This window comes from Maniola hyperantus, chromosome 5, assembly GCF_902806685.2.
Source record: "Maniola hyperantus chromosome 5, iAphHyp1.2, whole genome shotgun sequence".
Classification (NCBI taxonomy): Eukaryota; Metazoa; Arthropoda; class Insecta; order Lepidoptera; family Nymphalidae; genus Maniola; species Maniola hyperantus.
In genome coordinates, this window is record NC_048540.1 from 17,089,966 (window position 1) to 17,114,056 (window position 24,091).

At 43.3% G+C, this 24,091-nt stretch overlaps 3 protein-coding genes across 6 annotated transcripts in view; 2 read left to right on the top strand and 1 right to left on the bottom strand.

The window, feature by feature from the left end:
* Rsph3 (Radial spoke head protein 3) overlaps positions 1-10,406 on the top strand; it is a 52,939-nt gene extending 42,533 nt beyond the window's left edge. For 3 of the 4 annotated variants that reach the window (XM_034968543.2, XM_069498776.1, XM_069498778.1), the window contains exon 9: positions 9,347-10,406. The gene's annotated coding sequence lies outside the window, so the exon portion shown is untranslated. The remainder of the gene's footprint in view (positions 1-9,346) is intronic. The other variant, XM_069498777.1, reaches the window with a different exon arrangement.
* Positions 10,407-10,914: 508 nt separating this feature from the next.
* Prdm13 (PR/SET domain 13) lies at positions 10,915-11,430 on the top strand. The gene has a single exon (XM_069498700.1). The coding sequence runs from the start codon at positions 10,915-10,917 to the stop codon at positions 11,428-11,430; it is 516 nt and encodes a 171-aa protein (XP_069354801.1).
* An 8,381-nt stretch (positions 11,431-19,811) lies between these two features.
* On the bottom strand, positions 19,812-22,324 carry RpS4 (ribosomal protein S4). Its single transcript, XM_034968692.2, has 4 exons — positions 22,177-22,324; positions 21,582-21,840; positions 20,547-20,644; positions 19,812-20,266 (listed from the first exon to the last, which is right to left on the bottom strand). The coding sequence occupies exons 1-4, from the start codon at positions 22,177-22,179 to the stop codon at positions 19,835-19,837; spliced, it is 792 nt and encodes a 263-aa protein (XP_034824583.1). The 5' UTR covers positions 22,180-22,324; the 3' UTR covers positions 19,812-19,834.
* Positions 22,325-24,091: the final 1,767 nt, after the last annotated feature.

Genomic DNA, 24,091 nt, shown 5'->3' on the forward strand with positions numbered 1-24,091 from the left:
CGTCGATTCTGAAAAAGTCATTCTCTGAGTCACGACAGCACTGCATCACTAGTGCGACACGTATATTTAAAAATGTTTATATGTTTGTATTTTATTTTTATTTTTATAGTCATGTATGTGAATTTAGTATGAAAATATATTGTAGTTATATTTATATGTAACTATTTAATGTAGCATATGGTTTTTTTTTGAGGTATTAATTGTAAGTAGGTTATATTATTGAAACCATTTATTGAGTAGTATTAAGTCGTTTTGTGCATCTGTGATGATTGTGTGTATTGAGTTGCCATAGTAAAATAAACATGTATCATCAGCGTACAACAGTATGTTTCCTTTTAAACCTATTTCATTTATACTATCAATATAGATCAGGAATAACAAAGGCCCTAATATTGATCCCTGAGGAACGCCAAATGTACAAACAGGTTTTGGTTTACTCCTATGATCTCCAGTTTTTTTTTTTATTACCGCTTGAATAAATATGTTCTTTATTTGATTTGTATGTATATCAAACAAACTCAAAACAGGAATAAATTAATAACACGTTGTAACGTAGGTATTTCCTAAAATAAAATGTAGGACGTATTATTATTTTTAGTAGGATGACCAATAGAAAAAAAAAATAGGTTCCTATTTACTTGATTGGTTTGTCAAAATAATAAGATAAAATAAAATCAGGTTCAACCTAACCTCAAAGTTTATTGCTTATATGTGGGAACAATAAGAATATTTTATTAAAAAGAAAATACTTTTGAAATGAGATATTTCGACAAAAGAAGATTAAATAAAACAAACTATATTTAAGGGGAATTATTCTTAAGCGAAGTTATAATAATATTATAGAGTTAAGAATAAAATTAATGTAAGAAATCTCAAAGAATTTGTAGTTGTATTATTATTATTATTATTTTGTATGTGGAAACAGTTTGGTAATCTTAATCCTTATTTATTAAAAAAAAAATGTTAAATGTTATAATAACGTCACTGAGTAGAAAAAAAATACTTGAGTAAGCAATCTGCTTTGCGTTGTTTTAAGAAAAGGAAATTAGTTGAACGACAAAATTGTTCGAATGGATAATCTCTTGTGTTGTTTTAAGAAAAGACAAATAGTTGAATTATTTTAAGAAGCAAAATAAATAAATATAGTTTATGTTTAAGTTTAATTAATCAGAATAAGTTAATTTCTTCAAGTTTTGAGCTGTAAGTACGGTGCGATTTCTTAAAAGCAAACCTTTTTGTTTCGGTATATCATAACGTTCTAAATGATTTCACATCTACATATACTTTATCAAAAACCGTTCGGCCAATCTGACCTCTAACTAGACTTATTCTTATCCAAATAAATTATACCACAACACGTGGTTTATCTAACTAATTAAAATCTTTTATGATTACCCTCACAAAAACTTTTTCATAGAAACAATACCACAAACGTGGTTTTAAGATCACTTTAAAGCAGCACATAATTACACTTCACTTATCTTTCACAATTGGAGCGACGTTCCAACAAAAGGTGCCACACGAGCACCAAGTGCCGATGACAAAAGCGCTGCAGGGTGCTTTGGGATCATCGGACACGAACACCACGTGCCGCCGACGACAGGTGGCAGCCTGTCGCTTCGAGGAGAGGCCACATCCACGATTACTGAAAGCATTTGAAAAGTATTAGTATTGCGACAAGAAAAGAATTATCGTATCCCACTTCTGATGTCAAATTTAGATAAAGAGAGAAGTTAAGACAGTGGGCTTTAATAGTGATGATAAATTAAATCCAATGATTACTAATGAAAGTTATCATCTATCAATTATTGAAATGTAGGTAGTTGTACTTTTGTCAGGTAAGGCCACATACTAAGTAATTAAAATTAAAGCAAAGCATCTGCTGTATTATTCACCATCTAAACTGGCTTATAAAATAATTAGAAGTTGATAACCTAATGTTTACGTTTATCTCAATAGATAAGATAATTAATTAGCAAAAGAGGGTAGGTTATAAATACAGAAGTAAAACCAACCAAGTCGAATAATAATTGAATTGTATTGTTCAGCATTGATCTATTTATATTAAAATGAATCTACCACCCATTTCGCTAAGGTGTTTAGTCATGGAGAAGAAAGGGCAAAGAAACTCCATAACACACATCTTTTAAAACATTAGAACGTTGAGTAAAGTAGTAGGTACATATTTGGTACACAGTTACAACAGGTAACCCATAAAAGGCAAATGATTACATTACATTATAATAAAATATAAGAATACTTAACTTCAGTAAGGTCCGCTGTGTTTGCTCTGGGCTGTCGATACAAGACTGTCCCCTCTCTGTCGAGGTAGGGTACTTTTATAACACTGCCATCGCAAACAAGGCGGATATCGACTATCACATGATCTTAATATTAATCATTATTTATTTTAGGTTTGTTGACAAAAGGTATGTTGACACACCCAATTTACAATAATAAAATCAGTGACATTGATGGTCTACGTATTAATAATTTACAATAATAATAAGCGACTTAAATTGACAGTTTACACAACATTATTATTTCACATAATAGCTATTGCCAACTGTATGTTGACAATAGCTTAGTATAATGTCACTCTTAGTACATTGACAGTATTTAATTTACAATGAATAATTAGTTACCAGTATTGACAATTCACATAATATTATTTATCGTATTGTCACATTCCTAAATATTAAATTAAACAACATACAAGAAAAGATACTATTCAAATCATACCCTTTCCGTACATTGACAGTATTTAATTTACAATTTTACAATGAATAATTAGTTACCAGTATTGACAATTCACATAATATTATTTATCGTATTGTCACATTCCTAAATATTAAATTAAACAACATACAAGAAAAGATACTAATTAAATCATACTCTTTCCGTACATTGATATTGAATTCGGAAACGGAATTACGATTCTGTTTTAAATATCACAACAAACATTTACTTCAGACTCCCAAGTTTATGATTAGATGAATTTTAGCATAATAATTATGTATCCAATTTTATCGTAATATAACACGCGCCACGTGCGGCGGCGGCGGGCGGCGGGCGGCCCCTCGCGTCGCCACAATGCGCTCATTACTGCATTAGCCGCAACAATATGCTGGCGGTGGGCGCCGCCAGCTGGCGCGGCGCGACGCGCACGCGACTGTGGGCCGCAGGCGCGCGACGCAGGGGCGACAGTCGCGCGGCGGCGAGGCTCGCGGTCGCGGCGGATTAGCTTGATACGCTGTGATGACATTATAATATCGTTTTGATGTGACTTCCCCACGACGCACGACGCACGACGCACGACGCACGTGCCACGTGTTATTGTATTGCGAACTAATATCTTTGGGCGTTTATTTGAGGCCAGCGCTATTGTAGCACACGAGTAGATACATTGAATTGTGCCGCTCCATTACAACTCATTTGTCGTTTAGTTGCGCGCCACAATATTGTATTATGAAGCAGTTATTTTAAATCACTTGTACTTGATATTTATTTCAGTTAGGTAACTAACTACACCTACCCACGAGATTCTTGTAATGTGTGTTCAACCGGAAAAGGTGCACTTAACATTGTAGACTCTACCAAACCAAAGATATTGTACTTGCTACAGGTGGTTTAGTTACGTACGTAGTTACTTGCTACAGGTGGTTTAGTTACGTACGTAGTTACTTGCTACAGGTGGTTTAGTTACGTACGTAGTTACTTGCTACAGGTGGTTTAGTTACGTACGTAGTTACTTGCTACAGGTGGTTTAGTTACGTACGTAGTTACTTGCTACAGGTGGTTTAGTTACGTACGTAGTTACTTGCTACAGGTGGTTTAGTTACGTACGTAGTTACTTGCTACAGGTGGTTTAGTTACGTACGTAGTTACTTGCTACAGGTGGTTTAGTTACGTACGTAGTTACTTGCTACAGGTGGTTTAGTTACGTACGTAGTTACTTGCTACAGGTGGTTTAGTTACGTACGTAGTTACTTGCTACAGGTGGTTTAGTTACGTACGTAGTTACTTGCTACAGGTGGTTTAGTTACGTACGTAGTTACTTGCTACAGGTGGTTTAGTTACGTACGTAGTTACTTGCTACAGGTGGTTTAGTTACGTACGTAGTTACTTGCTACAGGTAGTTTAGTTACGTACGTAGTTAAATACGACATAACAACAATATCGAGTTAACTACTCATAGATTAGCAAATGAACATGTTTAGCGAATGGTCAGTTTGTCTATCAGGCAAAATAACAAGTAGGTGTTTTTAGGGTTCCGTACCTCGAAAAGTAAAAAAGGAACCCTTAGAGGATCACTTTGTTGCCTGTCTGTCCGTCTGTCGTGACTGTCAAGAAAACCTATATATAGTAGGTACTGTACTTCCTGTTGACCTAGAATCATGAAATTTGCCAGCTAGGTAGGTATTTTAGCACAAGTAAAGAAAAAAATCCGAAAACCGTGAATTTGTGGTTACCTACATCACAAAAAATATATTGTATTATATTATGTTTATATATTGTATTATATTATGTTTATAAACAAATACAGTACGCGGCAGAAAGTAATGTACATCGGCCTTTAGAATGACATTTCGGCTTAGTGGAGCGTTGCCTCTGTCACTCATACCTATATGACATTTTGTCGGTCTCAACGACAGGGACACTGCTCTACAAATGTGCTATCTCCTTCTAAAGGTTGATGTACATTACCTACTTTCTGCCACGTGCTGTAATTAGTGTTTTCAATTTTCAATGTAAGAAACTAAACCAAGTGGCCGCGGGGTATAAGAGCTTCGCTTGTGCGTTCTGAAACAAGTTTCATTTATTTATATGCATAATACTTTCTGAAAATCGATGTGGGCAATGTTGGCTAACAGTCCAGATTACTTTGCCCGCCACAAAATCGATGTGGGCAATGTTGGCTAACAGTCCAGATTACTTTGCCCGCCACAAAATCGATGTGGGCAATGTTGGCGAACAGTCCAGATTACTTTGCCCGCCACAAAATCGATGTGGGCAATGTTGGCTAACAGTCCAGATTACTTTGCCCGCCACAAAATCGATGTGGGCAATGTTGGCTAACAGTCCAGATTACTTTGCCCGCCACAAAATCGATGTGGGCAATGTTGGCGAACAGTCCAGATTACTTTGCCCGCCACAAAATCGATGTGGGCAATGTTGGCTAACAGTCCAGATTACTTTGCCCGCCACAAAATCGATGTGGGTAATGTTGGCTAACAGTCCAGATTACTTTGCCCGCCACAAAATCAAACAAATTTTGGTTTAAAAATGTTAATTTATCAAAAAAAATTACATAGCGAATTTGCTTATAAATTGCTTTTTGGGCAAAGTATCATTGAGTGGCAAAGTTGGCTAGTTTGACGGTAACTATACCATTGAGTGGCAAAGTTGGCTAGTTTGACGGTAACTATACCATTGAGTGTCAAAGTTGGCTAGTTTGACGGTAACTATACCATTGAGTGTCAAAGTTGGCTAGTTTGACCTATACCATTGAGTGGCAAAGTTGGCTAGTTTGACGGTAACTATACCATTGAGTGTCAAAGTTGGCTAGTTTGACGGTAACTATACCATTGAGTATCAAAGTTGGCTAGTTTGACGGTAACTATACCATTGAGTGTCAAAGTTGGCTAGTTTGACCTATACCATTGAGTGGCAAAGTTGGCTACTTTGACGGTAACTATACCATTGAGTGTCAAAGTTGGCTAGTTTGACGGTAACTATACCATTGAGTGTCAAAGTTGGCTAGTTTGACGGTAACTATACCATTGAGTGTCAAAGTTGGCTAGTTTGACGGTAACTATACCATTGAGTGGCAAAGTTGGCTAGTTTGACGGTAACTCTACCATTGAGTGGCAAAGTTGGCTAGTTTGACGGTAACTATACCATTGAGTGGCAAAGTTGGCTAGTTTGACGGTAACTATACCATTGAGTGGCAAAGTTGGCTAGTTTGACGGTAACTAGTAACTACCTACTTATACCATTTGGAGGTGGAATAAGCCCTTTACGTAAACTCAAAACTAAAGCTACGGGGTTCCAAACGCGCCCAGGTCTGAGAAGAGCCCACAACGAACTCAGCCTCAACGAAAATGAAATATAGCCTATGTCACTCAGGAATAGTGTAGCTTTCTACTGGTGAAAGAATTAAATTCGGTTCAGTAGTTCCAGAGATTACCCTCTACAAACAAACTTACAAACATTACCTCTTTATAATATTAGTATAAGTATAGAAGTATAGATTTAAGTATGGACATTGTAATAAGATTTTTCAATTTGAACTTGTTGAGAGACATCTCCATTCTATCTTCTGGGAGCTCATTACTGCCTGTACTTATCTAGATCCACACGAGACCAACACAGCTTCCACTCCGTAATCTGTATGCGGCGAGTAAATTACTATTACAAAGTAATCGGATTGAGTGGCGATTAGATTATCAGTAAATAACAATTAAACACAGAGCGGTTGGGCGGGCGGGGCGCGCGGGGCGGGCGGGGGCGCGGGGCGGGCGGGGCGCGCGGGGCGGGCGGGGGCGCCGCACGTGCGCGCCCCAGTGCATGCTGCCGGTTCGCGCATTTGTTGTTTGGTCTGCTTACGACCTTTGGTCTCAGTGTCAGTGATCATACAAAATATCTGACGAGAACTTTTTATACGTATTGTAATAAGGAACACTTATTTAAATATGTATTAGGTTAACCCGCCCGGGTGAAGCCGGAGCGGGTTAACTATGTAGTATTCAATAAAATCTTTTCACTGACTGACTGACATACAATGCCCGGGTTCAGGGTTTTAGAGTCTAGAAGCATGAAATTTTGCACAGAACTCGCCTTACATTATGGTCGTTTGTGCAGTCATCCGTATTCGATTTGTACCTACTTATTCGTGTTTTTATGTAAGTAAAAACACGGCGACTCATTTTTTGCTTACATAATGAACACGAATACGAACCGAATACGGATTAGTGCACAAACGCAATATGACTAAGTGATAATATTTGAAAGTTCATGTTCTAAGGTTCACGTTAAACAGAAGATGCGCATGTTTTCTATGGAAGTTGACATTGTTGAAGTTTAAATATAAAAATTGAAGACGTGAATTAAGAGATATTATAGTAGGCACGTACCTAAATAAAAGCTGCCAAACCTAGAGCAAGGCGACAAGCTTGCATAAAGCTTATCTCAATGTGGAGTGCGATGCGGATCTGATGCGAGCGCGCAGTGCACACGCGCGCAGTGCACACGCGCGCAGTGCACACGCGCGCAGTACACACGCGCGCAGTGCACACGCGCGCAGTGCACACGCGCGCAGTGCACACGCGCTCGCACCTGATGCGTTGCCAACCAACAACCAACAACGGGACGAACATACAACTAATGTACTCACGTAAATGTTTCCTCGATCGATTCAGTGACAGTCTATGGTAGGTATAAAAATCGGTACGGAGGTACGGAACCCTAAAAACGGGCTGAATTGAGAACCGCCTCCTTTTTGGAAGTCGGTTAAAAAGCATGAGTAAATAGCTATATAAATTTGAAATTGGAATTTCTAACCAGATATTTGAGATCTAAGTGGCCAGTAGGTAGTAGGTACGTCAAAGTGGCCAGTAGGTAGTAGGTACGACAAAGTGGCCAGTAGGTAGTAGGTACGACAAAGTGGCCAGTAGGTAGTAGGTACGACAAAGTGGCCAGTAGGTAGTAGGTACGACAAAGTGGCCAGTAGGTAGTAGGTACGACAAAGTGGCCAGTAGGTAGTAGGTACGACAAAGTGGCCAGTAGGTAGTAGGTACGACAAAGTGGCCAGTAGGTAGTAGGTACGACAAAGTGGCCAGTAGGTAGTAGGTACGACAAAGTGGCCAGTAGGTAGTAGGTACGACAAAGTGGCCAGTAGGTAGTAGGTACGACAAAGTGGCCAGTAGGTAGTAGGTACGACAAAGTGGCCAGTAGGTAGTAGGTACGACAAAGTGGCCAGTAGGTAGTATGTACGACAAAGTGGCCAGTAGGTAGTAGGTACGACAAAGTGGCCAGTAGGTAGTAGGTACGACAAAGTGGCCAGTAGGTAGTAGGTACGACAAAGTGGCCAGTAGGTAGTAGGTACGACAAAGTGGCCAGTAGGTAGTTTGTACGACAAAGTGGCCAGTAGGTAGAGGTACGACAAAGTGGCCAGTAGGTAGTAGGTACGACAAAGTGGCCAGTAGGTAGTAGGTACGACAACATGCCAATTTCATATGTAAGGAGAGGACCCAATACATAGCTTACAATTATGTGAATTTGAAACAAATTGGATATCGTGTAGTGAGGGCGCTGTAGTGAGGCACATTAGCGGCTGACGCGCTGCAGCCTCTCTCTCTGCCGCCGGCCGCCCGCACCGCACCGCACCGCACCGCACCGCACCGCACCGCACCGCACTCTGAGCTCTGTTGTTTGTGCAGCTGCGGCCGCCGCACACTACGACAATAACGTAAACAGCTTAAGGTGACGCAGGACGCTCGACCGAAAATGGCAGCGCACGTGGGTAACATGTTTGCTTTTCACTTGACATTGTATGAGAAAGTTGAGAGGCACGATGATTTTCACCGAAATCAAGCGCGCGAAAAGGGTTCAGGAAAAGTATTTTTGAGAAAAAACTGCTGAATTTATGTTTGCAAAGTAAAATTATTTCAACTAATGAATAAATAAACTACGTCTCATGATAAATTGTTTTAGAATTTTCATATCCCTAATCTTATTTATTTACGCCCAAAGTTGTCATTAATTTAGTGTTAAAATAGGAATCTTTTGAGCCTCGTAACTTTTAAATCAATATTTTTTTCAATGTTTTATATATCAATAAACCTAGATAATGACGAGATAAATCGATATAAATCTTAGTTTTGTGCGTACAATATCGAATATTGTTGTAATTTCCCTCCTACGTTTGTATGAAGAAAGCACCGAACTGAGTCCCTTAAATGTTACTATTTAAGTACTTCATCAAAACGCGCGTCGCGGACCGCCATCGCGACACGGAGCGACGCGGCGCGGTGCGGTGCGGTGCGGTGCGGTGCGGTGCGGTGCGGTGCGGTGCGGTGCGACACGCATTATGCAATAAGCACCTGTTGTAGTGTCGATATTAACTCGCGTGTTGGTGGAGGTGGAGGTGGAGGTGGAGGTGGCGCCGCGAGTGTGACACTCTCCGCTTCGTTTCGCTAGGTTCACTTAACCCTTTCTCTTACCTATTTGTTTTCTTCGCTTTACATCTTCACGTCATCTTTTAATTGTAAACCCATTTTTCTATAAATGTTCAAAAATCTATTTATTATAAAAATGAATAGTTGGCTCATTTTCTATTTTCCAGAATTGGACGAGTAGAGCGCCCCGCGCCCCGCGCCCCGTGCCCCGCGCCCCGCGCCCCGCGCCCCGCACCCCGCGCCCCGCGCCCCGCCATCGTCAGTTAAGAGGGAAAGTCACCAACCCCTGCACGATCAAACCGTCATCACAATATTTGAGCAGAGCTTGAGTCAGGGACTCCGACACGACACCGACACGAGCTCCGATCGTATCACGACACATGTACACATGTACACATGTACACATGTACACATGTACACATGTACACATGTACTACATGAAGCATACCCATATACTTAGAGAATTAATTATTATTATTATATACCTAACATTTTTAAAAATGAAATTATTGTACAATTATTTAAAAAATGCTCACAAGTCACACGGGAGCGCGCGTGACGTCACACGCGCCGCGCTCGCGGTGACGTCACACGCGTCGCGCTCGAGGCGGTGAACTGTTATTTACTAATAAAGTTATTGTCTTTGTTAACTCCAAGTTTACAGTTATTTTATAGCTACGATATAGTTCTAAGTAGGTACCTAGCCAGTAGGCAGTAGAGCCGTCCGTCACATCTCGAGTCTCGACAGATACATATCAAATCTCCTTTGAAATATAAATGAACGATATTATTCTAAGGAACAGGAGACGCAATGACCAACTCGTCGCGTGGTCGGCGGTACCTGCTCACTACCACTAGACTGCAGGCTGCAGGCTGCAGGCTGCAGGCTGTAGGCTGCAGGCTGCAGGCTGTAGGCTGCAGGCTGCAGGCTGTAGGCTGCAGGCTGCAGGCTGTAGGCTGCAGGCTGCAGGCTGTAGGCTGCAGGTGTACACAAGTACAACTTTGGATAGCTTACCAAGTAAAGTAATGAAGGGTCGGTAATTTAATCCTCATTCCTCGGTATGTGATATTTATTTTTTGTGAAGTTAAACGTAACAAGTGTACCGAGCGGTGCGCCGCCGTGAGGGGCGGGGGGAGGCGATCTGCGGAGGGTGATGGCACCCTCCGTGTCCTCCCCGTATATATAGGTGGCGGGCCTCGCTGCGCCTGCACATCTCCGAGCGAGCATGTGGGGCGCGCTGGTGCTGAGCCGGCGCGGGCTGCGGCGCGGCGCGCGCTCGCGCCCCTTCGCGCTGCGCGAGCTGGAGCACGCCGAGCACGCGCCGCCCACCGAGAACGTGAGCTCGCTGCCTGTGGTCCTGTGGTCCGTGGTGCTGGGCGGCGACGCGCGCGCTGACCGCCTGTCCGTTGTCGTGTGCAGGTGTACGTGGACGTGGACGCGGCCGGCCAGCTGCGCGCGCGCGGCGGCGTGGCGCGGGCGGCGCGCGCCGCGCGGCCGGCGGACGCGGCGCCGCACGCGCACGCGCTGCTGTGCGCCGCCGCGCCGCGCGCCCGCGAGCCGCGCCTGCTGCTGCGGCTGGCGGCCGACGCGGCGCCGCTGCTGGAGCTGCGCCTGTGGTTCGACGAGCACACGCTGGCGCTGCTCGACATGCCGTTCCTCACGCTCCGCAACATCGTCGGTGAGTGGTCGGCGGAGAGGGAGAGGTAGCACGCAGGTAGTGGGTACATAGGTTCGATGTCCTCAGGCACCGCGAGCTACGTGTGCCACGAGTGCGGCGCGCAGTTCGAGCAGCCCAACCCGCTGAAGCTGCACCTGTTCCTGGCGTGCGCGCCCGTGGAGCCGCGCGCGCTGTGGCGGCGCGTGGCGGCGCGCCTGCGGGCCGCGGCGCAGCCCCCCGCGCCCGAGCCCGCGCTGGAGGCGCTGGCGGCGGCGTGGGGGGGCGCGCGCGGCGGCCACGCCTGCGTGTTCTGCGGCAAGCTGTACTCGCGCCGCTACGGGCTCAAGATCCACATCCGCACGCACACGGGCTACAAGCCGCTGCGCTGCCGCCACTGCCTGCGCGCCTTCGGCGACCCCAGCAACCTCAACAAGCATGTGCGCCTGCACGCCGAGCGCGCGCCGCACGCCTGCGCGCTGTGCCGCAAGCCGCTGGCGCGCCGCCGCGACCTGCTGCGCCACCTGCGCGCGCACCACGCGCTCGACGCGCCCTACGTGCTCCCCATCGAGCCCGACACGACAATGGCACATTGATGGCGAGTTGAAGCGACGCGACGAATACGCGGCTGCTTGCTACTGGCTACTACTGGCTGCTGGGTACTACTGGCTACTGGCTACTACTGGCTACTGGCTACTACTGGCTACTAGCTACTACTGGCTACTGGCTACTACTGGCTACTGGCTACTACTGGCTACTACTGGCTACTGGCTACTACTGGCTACTGGCTACTACTGGCTACTACTGGCTACTGACTACTACTGGCTACTTGCTGGCTACTGGCTACTGCTGGCTACTGGCTACTACTGGCTACTGGCTACTGCTGGCTACTGGCTACTACTGGCTACTGGCTACTGGCTACTACTGGCTACTGGCTACTACTGGCTACTGGCTACTACTGGCTACTAGCTACTACTGGCTACTGGCTACTAATAACTACAACCGTTCTAGAGTCCCGAATATTTTATTGTGTAAATAAAAATTGTACTTATTGATAAGAATTCAATTACTGTGAGTAAATAAATGAATAATAGTATTATGTAAATAAATAACTGAATTAAAAATTGTTTATTTTAACACGCGGACGGACGCGGTACAAGGTTTATTTATTAATTTTTTAATAACAGTACAAGGTAAGAACAAGCAATAGGTACAAGTGAACACAATGAGACTTGCATAGGTAAAGTAAAGTAAGTAAAAGTAAATTAATATTATTTAATGTACACGAAAATAATATAACAAAGATGTTTGTATTTTTGATGATGTATTTTTATTTTTATTATATCCACTACCCTAAGGTTGCCGAAGAGATCGTTATTTTAGCGATAAGGCCGCCTATTGTTCTTGCAAACATCTTTGTTATATTTCTATTGTTTTGCTTTTGGTATAGTGACTGTAAGTACAATAAAGAATACTACACTAATATTATAAAGAGGAAAACTTTGTTTGTTTGTTTGTTTGTTTGTTTGTACTGAATAGGCTCAAAAACTACTGGACCGATTTTAAAAATTCTTTCACCATTCGAAAGCTACATTATCCACGAGTAACATAGGCTATATTTTATTTTGGAAAAAAATAGGGTTCCGTAAGATATTTGGGTTTTTCGGACACAAGGTGTAAAAAATCAACCAGAAAAGTTACTTATTTTGCGTACGCTGCCTAAACTATAAAAGATAGAACCATAAAATGTTCTAATTAATTGTAGATCTTATAAATATCTACAAAAAAGTCCGCGACACACTATACCCATCTATGTCGAGTGAGGCACAGCAACCATTTTTTTATTTAAAAATCTTGAATTTTTTTTGGACTACATTTACAACGCGTTTATTTTACTCATGCTATTAATCCTTATCAAAATAAATGATTTCATCACTAAGAACAGTTTATGGAGATAATATTTGGTCTTTGAATGATTAAAATTGGACGTTTGGTTTTGAAGTTATGGCGAAATTAAAATATTACGATTTCTGCTGCACGGCCCGTTGTCTACACTAATATTATAAAGAGGAAAACTTTGTTTGTTTGTTTGTTTGTTTGTTTGTTTGTTTGTTTGTACTGAATAGGCTCAAAAACTACTGGACCGATTTTAAAAATTCTTTCACCATTCGAAAGCTACATTATCCACGAGTAACATAGGCTATATTTTATTTTGGAAAAAAATAGGGTTCCGTAAGATATTTGGGTTTTTCGGACACAAGGTGTAAAAAATCAACCAGAAAAGTTACTTATTTTGCGTACGCTGCCTAAACTATAAAAGATAGAACCATAAAATGTTCTAATTAATTGTAGATCTTATAAATATCTACAAAAAAGTCCGCGACACACTATACCCATCTATGTCGAGTGAGGCACAGCAACCATTTTTTTATTCAAAAATCTTGAATTTTTTTGGACTACATTTAAACGCGTTTATTTTACTCATGCTATTAATCCTTATCAAAATAAATGATTTCATCACTAAGAACAGTTTATGGAGATAATATTTGGTCTTTGAATGATTAAAATTGGACGTTTGGTTTTGAAGTTATGGCGAAATTAAAATATTACGATTTCTGCTGCACGGCCCGTTGTCTAAACTAATATTATAAAGAGGAAAACTTTGTTTGTTTGTTTGTTTGTTTGTTTGTTTGTTTGTACTGAATAGGCTCAAAAACTACTGGACCGATTTTAAAAATTCTTTCACCATTCGAAAGCTACATTATCCACGAGTAACATAGGCTATATTTTATTTTGGAAAAAAATAGGGTTCCGTAAGATATTTGGGTTTTTCGGACACAAGGTGTAAAAAATCAACCAGAAAAGTTACTTATTTTGCGTACGCTGCCTAAACTATAAAAGATAGAACCATAAAATGTTCTAATTAATTGTAGATCTTATAAATATCTACAAAAAAGTCCGCGACACACTATACCCATCTATGTCGAGTGAGGCACAGCAACCATTTTTTTATTTAAAAATCTTGAATTTTTTTTGGACTACATTTAAACGCGTTTATTTTACTCATGCTATTAATCCTTATCAAAATAAATGATTTCATCACTAAGAACAGTTTATGGAGATAATATTTGGTCTTTGAATGATTAAAATTGGACGTTTGGTTTTGAAGTTATGGCGAAATTAAAATATTACGATTTCTGCTGCACGGCCCGTTGTCTAAACTAATATTATAAAGAGGAAAACTTTGTTTGTTTGTTTGTTTGTTTGTTTGTTTGTTTGTTTGTTTGTACTGAATAGGCTCAAAAACTACTGGACCGATTTTAAAAATTCTTTCACCATTCGAAAGCTACATTATCCACGAGTAACATAGGCTATATTTTATTTTGGAAAAAAATAGGGTTCCGTAAGATATTTGGGTTTTTCGGACACAAGGTGTAAAAAATCAACCAGAAAAGTTACTTATTTTGCGTACGCTGCCTAAACTATAAAAGATAGAACCATAAAATGTTCTAATTAATTGTAGATCTTATAAATATCTACAAAAAAGTCCGCGACACACTATACCCATCTATGTCGAGTGAGGCACAGCAACCATTTTTTTATTCAAAAATCTTGAATTTTTTTTGGACTACATTTAAACGCGTTTATTTTACTCATGCTATTAATCCTTATCAAAATAAATGATTTCATCACTAAGAACAGTTTATGGAGATAATATTTAGTCTTTGAATGATTAAAATTGGACGTTTGGTTTTGAAGTTATGGCGAAATTAAAATATTACGATTTCTGCTGCACGGCCCGTTGTCTACACTAATATTATAAAGAGGAAAACTTTGTTTGTTTGTTTGTTTGTTTGTTTGTTTGTTTGTTTGTACTGAATAGGCTCAAAAACTACTGGACCGATTTTATTATATAAAGAGGTAATGTCGTTAAGTTTGTTTGTAGGGGGTAATCTTTAGAACTACTGAACCGATTTTAAAAATTCTTTCACCAGTAGAAAGCTACATTATTCCTGAGTGACATAGGCTATACGGGATCTTTAAAAACCTAAATCTACGCGGGCGAAGCCGCGGGGATCAGCTAGTAAAGAATATTTTCCTTTTACAAAGTAAAGAAAGGCTGACATACATAAATGTAAAAGCCTGTTAATCAAAGATTTTAAAAAAAACCGGCCAAGTGCGAGTCAGGCTCGCGCAATGAGGGTTCCGTACTACAGTCGTATTTTTTCGACATTATGCAGGATAATTCAAAAAATTGATACATAAAAATAAATAAATATCTGTTTTAGAATGCACAGGTGAAGACCTTTCATATGATACCCTACTTGATATAGTCACTCACTTCGAAAGTTGAAAATACTAATTATTAGTTCATGACCACAATTTAATATTTTTTGTGTGATCTAACCCTAAATTCACGGTTTTCAGATTTTGCCCCAAATGTCAGCTATAAGATCCACCTACCTGCCAAATTTCATGATTCTAGGTCAACGGGAAGTACCCTGTAGGTTTCTTGACAGACAGACAGACAGACAACAAAGTGATCCTATAAGGGTTCCGTTTTTCCTTTTGAGGTACGGAACCCTAAAAATAAAAATAAAATCTTTTTTATTCGTATAAACTTTTACAAGTACTTTCGAATAGTCGGATGCATCTACCACTGGTTCGGAATGCCTTTCCTACCGAGAAGAACCAGCAAGAAACTCGGCGGTTGCTCTTTTCAAATATTTGATATAGGTACAAGATTATGCCATGTATAAAATAGTATTTGCAGTATTGTGCGTCGCCGGAACGAGCTGCAGGTCAAATCCACGCTCTTTTATCATTTAGATAATCTTCAATTGTGCTTTTTTCAGGAGCATATTTTTAATAGATTTTTTAAACTTGTGCAAAGGTAAGTCCAAAATAGTTCGCGGGATTTTATTATAAAAGGTAATACCCATACCCACAAATGGCTTTTGGACTTTCCTGAGGCGGAAGGTAGGAGCTGCAAGTATGTCTCTGTTTCTAGTTAGCCTATTGTGTAAGAAGATCACCAATTTTCTTGTAACTAAGAATATTTTGTCTTATGATTCTTTTTTTGTTTTGTAGGACATACTTCAGAGGTGGTCCCATTTTAATTTGGTAAAGATCTGATGAATATCTTCGGAGATGGAGAACGGAACTCCTCAATGGACAATCACTGGCTCGCGATCAGGGTAGTAGCTTTGTAAACAGTAGGGTTTTAACCAGGCATAGCATATTTTTAACCGACTTCAAAACAGGAGGAGGTTCTCAGTTGAAATGTATGTTTGTTACGCAATTTCTCCGCCAAATAAAAATTGATTTTGATGATTCTTTTTTGTTTGGTAGGACATACTTGAGGTCTATTTTACTTCGGTGAAGATCTGATGAATATCCTCGGAGATGGAGAGCAGAACTTGTCAGTGGATAAGAGTAAATTGCTCGCAATCAGTGTAATAGCTTATTAAACAGTAGGTTTTTAACCAGGCATATCATATTTTACTACAATGGGGCCACAAAAAAATGTGAAATAATTTTTTTTAAATAAATAAAAACCGACTTTAATAACCACAAACACTAAAAAGTAAATAGTAGATTATTAACCAAGGGGATCAAGCAATGGTTTCTGTCGCGGGTGACGATTTAAGTTCACCCAAGACAGCTTTATCACCGAGGTAAATACTCTAGTTTTCGTACCATTTGCGAAAAAATTAACACAATAATAATATGAGATAAGCATTTATTAAACGTATTTTTAGAACATTAACTTATTTATAAAAATAAATTAAAATAAACTTAACGTTTATGTACCTGTTTGAAGAAAACAAAAACGAGGCAAATTCCTAGACTAATTTTTTTTTGTCGGAAAAGCAAAGGCATCAAGCTCATACGGCCTCGTCGGTTGTCGTAACTTTATTTAATAATCATAACTGCACAATAAATGCGCATTCCTTTTTCAAAAAGATGTATAATGCTTTATATACAAACTCAATTGTGTAAACAGATGTAGTCTGTCTGTCTGGTGGGAGGCCTCGGCCGTGGCTAGTTACCACCCTACCGGCAAAGCCGTGCCGCCAAGCTATTTAGCGTTCCGGTATGATGCCGTGTAGAAACCAAAGGGTTTAATAAAAACTGCCATACTCCTTCCAGGTTAGCCCTCTCCCACCTTAGACTGCATCGTCACTTACCATTAGGTGAGATTGCAGTCAAGGGCTATCTAGTATCTGAATAAATAAATAAAAAAGAAATAAAAAGTTCCGGTATTCCAAATTTAAATCACATTCTCTCCCTAGGGGATGAATGAAATTCAGTCATCAACGAAGTAGTACTTAGAAATTCTTTGAATTCAGTACAATTTTCTTTCCCTGTTTTTTATATAAAATAAAATGAAAAGCAAAGCAGGGTGAAGAACTAGTATATTAGCAGTAGTAAAATTCTTGAAACTATCTTAACCTACACTGAATAATGGGAAAATATTTCCCACTTGATAATATTTTGCAATGCCGTTACGAACAAAGGGAAATTATTTCCCACCGCAAAATCCCCTTTTCCCCCCACTTTTTCATATTATTTTCATGAGATTTGAAATCTACTCACAAAACCCCCCCTAGAACCGGTCTCAGTTTTTATGTATCTCTTAAAAAGTGTTCCATTTGATTAAGGGTTAACAGATTAAAAATGACTATTGTTATGAACGTTTTTTGTGGCATTGAATGTCACTTTTTTGAGCAAGTGGTACAAAAAAATAAATTTTCTTACCACTTGCTCAAAAAAGTGACATTCAATGCCACAAAAAGCGTACATAACAATAGTCATTTTTAATCTGTTAAAAACGGAAGTTGTACTGAATTTCATTCATCCCCTAGGGAGAAAATGTGATTTAAATTAGGTGAATTAATACTTAGGTACCTGTATACTGAACTTTTTATTTCTTTTTTATTTACAGCTTGTCGCGCTCCTCGGCGATGGTGAGGCGCACGCCCTTGCCGCGCGGCAGCGAGATGTAGGCACGTTGTGAGGGGGGACGTGGGGAGCAATGAAAGGCGGGCTGGGTCGGTTGGCAGTCGTTTATTGCGCTAGTGCTGCGCCACCTTGGCGGCGATGCGCTTGTCGCGCTCCTCGGCGATGGTGAGCCGCACGCCCTTGCCGCGCGGCAGCGAGATGTAGGCACGTTGTGAGGGGGGACGTGGGGAGCAATGAAAGGCGGGCTGGGTCGGTTGGCAGTCGTTTATTGCGCTAGTGCTGCGCCACCTTGGCGGCGATGCGCTTGTCGCGCTCCTCGGCGATGGTGAGCCGCACGCCCTTGCCGCGCGGCAGCGAGATGTAGGCACGTTGTGAGGGGGGACGTGGGGAGCAATGAAAGGCGGGCTGGGTCGGTTGGCAGTCGTTTATTGCGCTAGTGCTGCGCCACCTTGGCGGCGATGCGCTTGTCGCGCTCCTCGGCGATGGTGAGGCGCACGCCCTTGCCGCGCGGCAGCGAGATGTAGGCACGTTGTGAGGGGGGACGTGGGGAGCAATGAAAGGCGGGCTGGGTCGGTTGACAGTCGTTTATTGCGCTAGTGCTGCGCCACCTTGGCGGCGATGCGCTTGTCGCGCTCCTCGGCGATGGTGAGGCGCACGCCCTTGCCGCGCGGCAGCGAGATGTAGGCACGTTGTGAGGGGGGACGTGGGGAGCAATGAAAGGCGGGCTGGGTCGGTTGGCAGTCGTTTATTGCGCTAGTGCTGCGCCACCTTGGCGGCGATGCGCTTGTCGCGCTCCTCGGCGATGGTGAGGCGCACGCCCTTGCCGCGCGGCAGCGAGATGTAGGCACGTTGTGAGGGGGGACGTGGGGAGCAATGAAAGGCGGGCTGGGTCGGTTGGCAGTCGTTTATTGCGCTAGTGCTGCGCCACCTTGGCGGCGATGCGCTTGTCGCGCTCCTCGGCGATGGTGAGGCGCACGCCCTTGCCGCGCGGCAGCGAGATGTAGGCACGTTGTGAGGGGGGACGTGGGGAGCAATGAAAGGCGGGCTGGGTCGGTTGGCAGTCGTTTATTGCGCTAGTGCTGCGCCACCTTGGCGGCGATGCGCTTGTCGCGCTCCTCGGCGATGGTGAGCCGCACGCCCTTGCCGCGCGGCAGCGAGATGTAGGCACGTTGTGAGGGGGGGACGTGGGGAGCAATGAAAGGCGGGCTGGGTCGGTTGGCAGTCGTTTATTGCGCTAGTGCTGCGCCACCTTGGCGGCGATGCGCTTGTCGCGCTCCTCGGCGATGGTGAGCCGCACGCCCTTGCCGCGCGGCAGCGAGATGTAGGCACGTTGTGAGGGGGGACGTGGGGAGCAATGAAAGGCGGGCTGGGTCGGTTGGCAGTCGTTTATTGCGCTAGTGCTGCGCCACCTTGGCGGCGATGCGCTTGTCGCGCTCCTCGGCGATGGTGAGCCGCACGCCCTTGCCGCGCGGCAGCGAGATGTAGGCACGGTGTGAGGGGGGACGTGGGGAGCAATGAAAGGCGGGCTGGGTCGGTTGGCAGTCGTTTATTGCGCTAGTGCTGCGCCACCTTGGCGGCGATGCGCTTGTCGCGCTCCTCGGCGATGGTGAGCCGCACGCCCTTGCCGCGCGGCAGCGAGATGTAGGCACGTTGTGAGGGGGGACGTGGGGAGCAATGAAAGGCGGGCTGGGTCGGTTGGCAGTCGTTTATTGCGCTAGTGCTGCGCCACCTTGGCGGCGATGCGCTTGTCGCGCTCCTCGGCGATGGTGAGCCGCACGCCCTTGCCGCGCGGCAGCGAGATGTAGGCACGTTGTGAGGGGGGACGTGGGGAGCAATGAAAGGCGGGCTGGGTCGGTTGGCAGTCGTTTATTGCGCTAGTGCTGCGCCACCTTGGCGGCGATGCGCTTGTCGCGCTCCTCGGCGATGGTGAGCCGCACGCCCTTGCCGCGCGGCAGCGAGATGTAGGCACGGTGTGAGGGGGGACGTGGGGAGCAATGAAAGGCGGGCTGGGTCGGTTGGCAGTCGTTTATTGCGCTAGTGCTGCGCCACCTTGGCGGCGATGCGCTTGTCGCGCTCCTCGGCGATGGTGAGCCGCACGCCCTTGCCGCGCGGCAGCGAGATGTAGGCCTTGGTGCCCTTGCCGATGATGAACACGTTGTGCAGGCGCGTGGCGAACATGTGCCCCGTGGAGTCCTTGACGTGCACGATGTCGAAGGAGCCGGGGTGGCGCTCGCGGGACACGATGGTGCCCACGCGGCCCAAGTTGCGGCCGCCCGTGATCATGCACAGGTTGCCCGACTCGAACTTGATGAAGTCCATGATCTTGGCGGACGCGATGTCCAGCTGCACCGAGTCGTTCACCTTGATGAGCGGGTCGGGGTAGCGCAGCGTGCGCCCGTCGTGCGTCACCAGGTACGGCACGTTCTTGGGCCCCGTGCCCACGTGCCGCACCTTGCACAGCTTGTACTGCAACACAACACCGCCGCTTCAACCAACTACTTTAGCAAAGTGTCTGTCTGTCTGCTTTTCACTGCCCATCCGTTTGACCAAGTTTGATTCCGGGATAGCTTGCATCCCGGGGGAAGGACATGAGCTACTTTTTATACCGGAAAATCAAAGAGTTCCCACGGGATTTGTAAAGACCTAATTCCACGCGTACGCAATCGCGGGCATCCGCTAGTAACATTATATTCTCAAATCTCAACAGATACTTTCTACAATAATACAAAACTAAGTTGGCACTAACCTTAGCTTCTTCTGGTGTTATCCTGTGGATTGTGAAACGTCCCTTTACGTCATAGATCAGGCGGAACAGCTCATTTGTCTTCTCGATGGACACCACGTCTGAAAACACAAAACTATTTCATCACAATACAGCTGAAGGAATATTTGTTTGTGTTTCATCAAATGCAATGCTTAACGGATGAAATCTAAATATATAAATTTATAAAATGAAAAGGTGACTGACTGACTGACTGATCTATCAACGCACAGTTCAAACTACTGGACGGATCGCGCTGAAATTCGGCATGCAGATAGCTATTATAACGTAGGCGTCCGCTAAGAAAGGATTTTTCAAAATTCAACCCCTAAAGGGGTAAAATAGGGGTTTGAAGTTTGTATGAAAGTCTGTCAGTTTTGAAGTGTCGATAAAGAAGTTTTGTAGTTAATATTTTTGCAATTAGCAGTACATGACATATTTTATTAAGCTTATGTTAAAATCTCATAGTTAAAAATCAAACCAAATGGTGTAAAATAGGGGCTTAAAATTTGTGTAGTCCACGCGGACGAAGTCGCGGGCATAAGCTAGTTAATCATAAATCCTATCTGTAATCTATCAATAGGCTACTTGGCAATGTTTTATTTGTCGTGCTCTTTTTAGGGTTAGGAACCTTTGTTGTCTGTCTGTCCATCTGTCTGTCGTGTCTGTCAACAAAACCTATAGAGTCCTTCCCGTTGACCTAGAATCATGTTTGCCAGGTAGGTAGGTCTTATAGCACAAGTGAAGAAAAAAAAACCCAAAACCCAAAACTTTGTGGTTACATCACAAAAAACAATTACAGAAAAATGTATTTACTAAATCACATCAATGATGCTGTTGTCACCAACTTAGTGTTCTATTTAACACTAATCATACTGGTTTGGCATTTCATCTTACTTTTTATCCTGGAAAATCAAAAAGTTCCCACAGGATTTTCAAAACTTAAATGCACAATGAAATGGCAGGCCTCAGCTAAGTAACTCCACAAGACAGCCTGGCTCGGTGTTTCACAACACTCACCCATGAAGCCGGCGGGGTAGGTGGGGTCGGTGCGCACCTTGCCGTCCACCCGGATGAGGCGCTGCTTGACGATCTTCAGCACCTCGTTGCCGGTGAGCGCGTACTTGAGCCGGTTGCGCAGGAAGATGACGAGCGGCAGGCACTCGCGCAGCTTGTGCGGCCCCGTGGACGGCCGCGGCGCGTACACGCCGCCCAGCTTGTCCAGCATCCATGCCTTGGGGGCGTTCAGACGCTTCAAATGCTTTTTAGGTCCACGAGCCTAAAACGTAAACAAACGGTTTTTACTTTCCCGGAGCACAGGTTTTGCACTAGTATTTACGTACACTCGTCAGGTTCACGTTAACTAGACGCTTCAAAGTTACACAATAAGTACACAGTTTAATAAGTTCAGAATGATAAGCCGACAATTTATTCGCTTTCATCGAAAGATTGACTCGCGGGTTTCGGAACTTGAAATGAACTTTGGCCAAAAATATAATATGAATACGTTTAATAAAAGAGCACTAGCGTCGTAAAATAAATCAAACCTATAATTTTAACACAATCCCGGTAGATTTAAATAGATTTTAATCTAAATTATCATCTCTTAACTCACCATGTTGGACACAAAATTTAACAAGAAAGAACGTCAATCAACGTCAATGTCAAAAATTAATTAAATGTCAAAACATTTCAATCATAGCCAACTAGTTGAACTTCATAGAGTACAAAGGAGAGTTGTCCCTTAGTTGTCCTCTATGGAACTAAGCCTTATAAAAAAGCACAGATATGTCCAGATTTGCAACAAGCGTGGCCCCCTCAGTCCCTCTCACTCAAGCCGATTTTCTTACTTGTGAAATGTTATTCCTTCTACACTCACGTCGTTTGTCAAATACTCACGTACAAAATATACATTTTGACAAACAAAAAAAGTAGCCACGGTGATAAGGACCAAACATAATCATTTTGTCACGTTCTAACAAGAGCTTAAATGCATTTAGCTATCTCGTTCTAACAGTAAGTGTCACAATAGGGCTACAGTCCTTATTCTGAGTAAAAAAGCAAGAGACAATATTCTTAAGCGCCGTATTCACCATCTATCCCGGCTGTACGTCAGCTCAAGGCCGCGGTGCTGGATGTAGCATACTGACCATCGTGCACGCATGTGGCACGCATCCACACGCATCAAGCGTGATCGCGATTGCGGGTGAATGACAGCTACAATGTCACGATCGCCTCCTTTGATTGGTTGATTGGTTCACGCTCGCTCACTATTGGCTACAATGCATTGTTGCAACAAGAATTGCACAAATTCAGCCATTTTTAACCGACTTCAAAAAAAGGAGGAGGTTCTCAATTCGTCGGAATCTTTTTTTTTAATATGTAATGTCACTGTCACATAATAGCGCGCCAAACATTGCACGTCAACTGTCAGTTGGCTCCAAATAGGTCAAATCTGTACAGCAAAGCCTATTCACATGCTATTCACGATCAAGCATGCACGACGCAGGACCACAGAGTACATTATATAGGACGACTCTGCTGTACGTCCGCGCTATTCACATTTCACTGTCTATTTGCACGACGCGGGCGGTGGTGGGGGCGCTCGCTGGATGCAAAATTCATCCAGCACATCCAGCAAACAATTAATAATAATTATCGCTGTACAGCAAGCCTATTCACGGTCTTTTTGCATCGTGCATCGTGCATGGCATTGGCGGGACGTACAGCAAGATGGATGGTGAATAAGGCGCTTTAGTCTTTCAACCCCTGGGGTGAAACAGGTGTAAGTCCACGCGGACGAAGTCGTGAGCATAAGCTAGTTCTATATACAGTGCGACCAGTGGCGTGCAGCTCATAGAGGCATACAAACACTGCTTACCCAAGAAATAGTTACCCTAGTCGAAATAGCTTAATGCTCAATGTAAGTGAGTAGGTATACCTTCCTAACTACTGCTTACCCTAGCTTTGAACCCTGTGCACGCCACTGAGTGCGACAAGGCTCTCTTGGCACTTGAATGACCTTGGCAGGGGGGCGCTGTTGAAGAACAAAAGCCGGATTTAGTACTTAAGGATATCACCGAAAGAAAAATAGACTCTATGCCATTGTGATAAAAGTTATTTTCCTATGACATAATCAACTGGAGAAAACGTGCCAAGCGAGAGCCACAAATCTGTACAACGGTGTCTCACTCGCACGCTAGAGTAACCATGATTTTGGGTTTTACCTAACAGACTCCAAATAAATTAAATTTAAGAAATATAAAGGGCAAAAATGCTACAGTCAGCAGCAGATTTCTATCACTGTTTTCCAAGGCTAAAACTTGTGGGGCTTGACCACGCTGGAATTGGAACGGTATTCGTCAACTGGTCACGACTACGAGGGTGTGCGACGCGGCGTATCTCGCAAAGTTTGTTTTGCGTCTGCGATCTGCCACGTGTAAGTACGTCGTGAAGATTGGACATTGGCTTTTGGAGCGTTAATTAATCGGCATCATCACAATGTACCTACCGTTCGAGAAATTGGAAGG

Excerpts from the sequence above, each read along its gene's own strand:
- Prdm13 (XM_069498700.1), top strand. The coding sequence starts at position 10,915 with ATGTCCTCAGGCACCGCGAGCTACGTGTGCCACGAGTGCGGCGCGCAG.
- RpS4 (XM_034968692.2), bottom strand. Across the intron at positions 20,645-21,581 it reads CTACCCCGCCGGCTTCATGG|ACGTGGTGTCCATCGAGAAG; the intron begins GTGAGTGTTGTG and ends TTGTGTTTTCAG. Across the intron at positions 20,267-20,546 it reads TAACACCAGAAGAAGCTAAG|TACAAGCTGTGCAAGGTGCG; the intron begins GTTAGTGCCAAC and ends GTTGTGTTGCAG.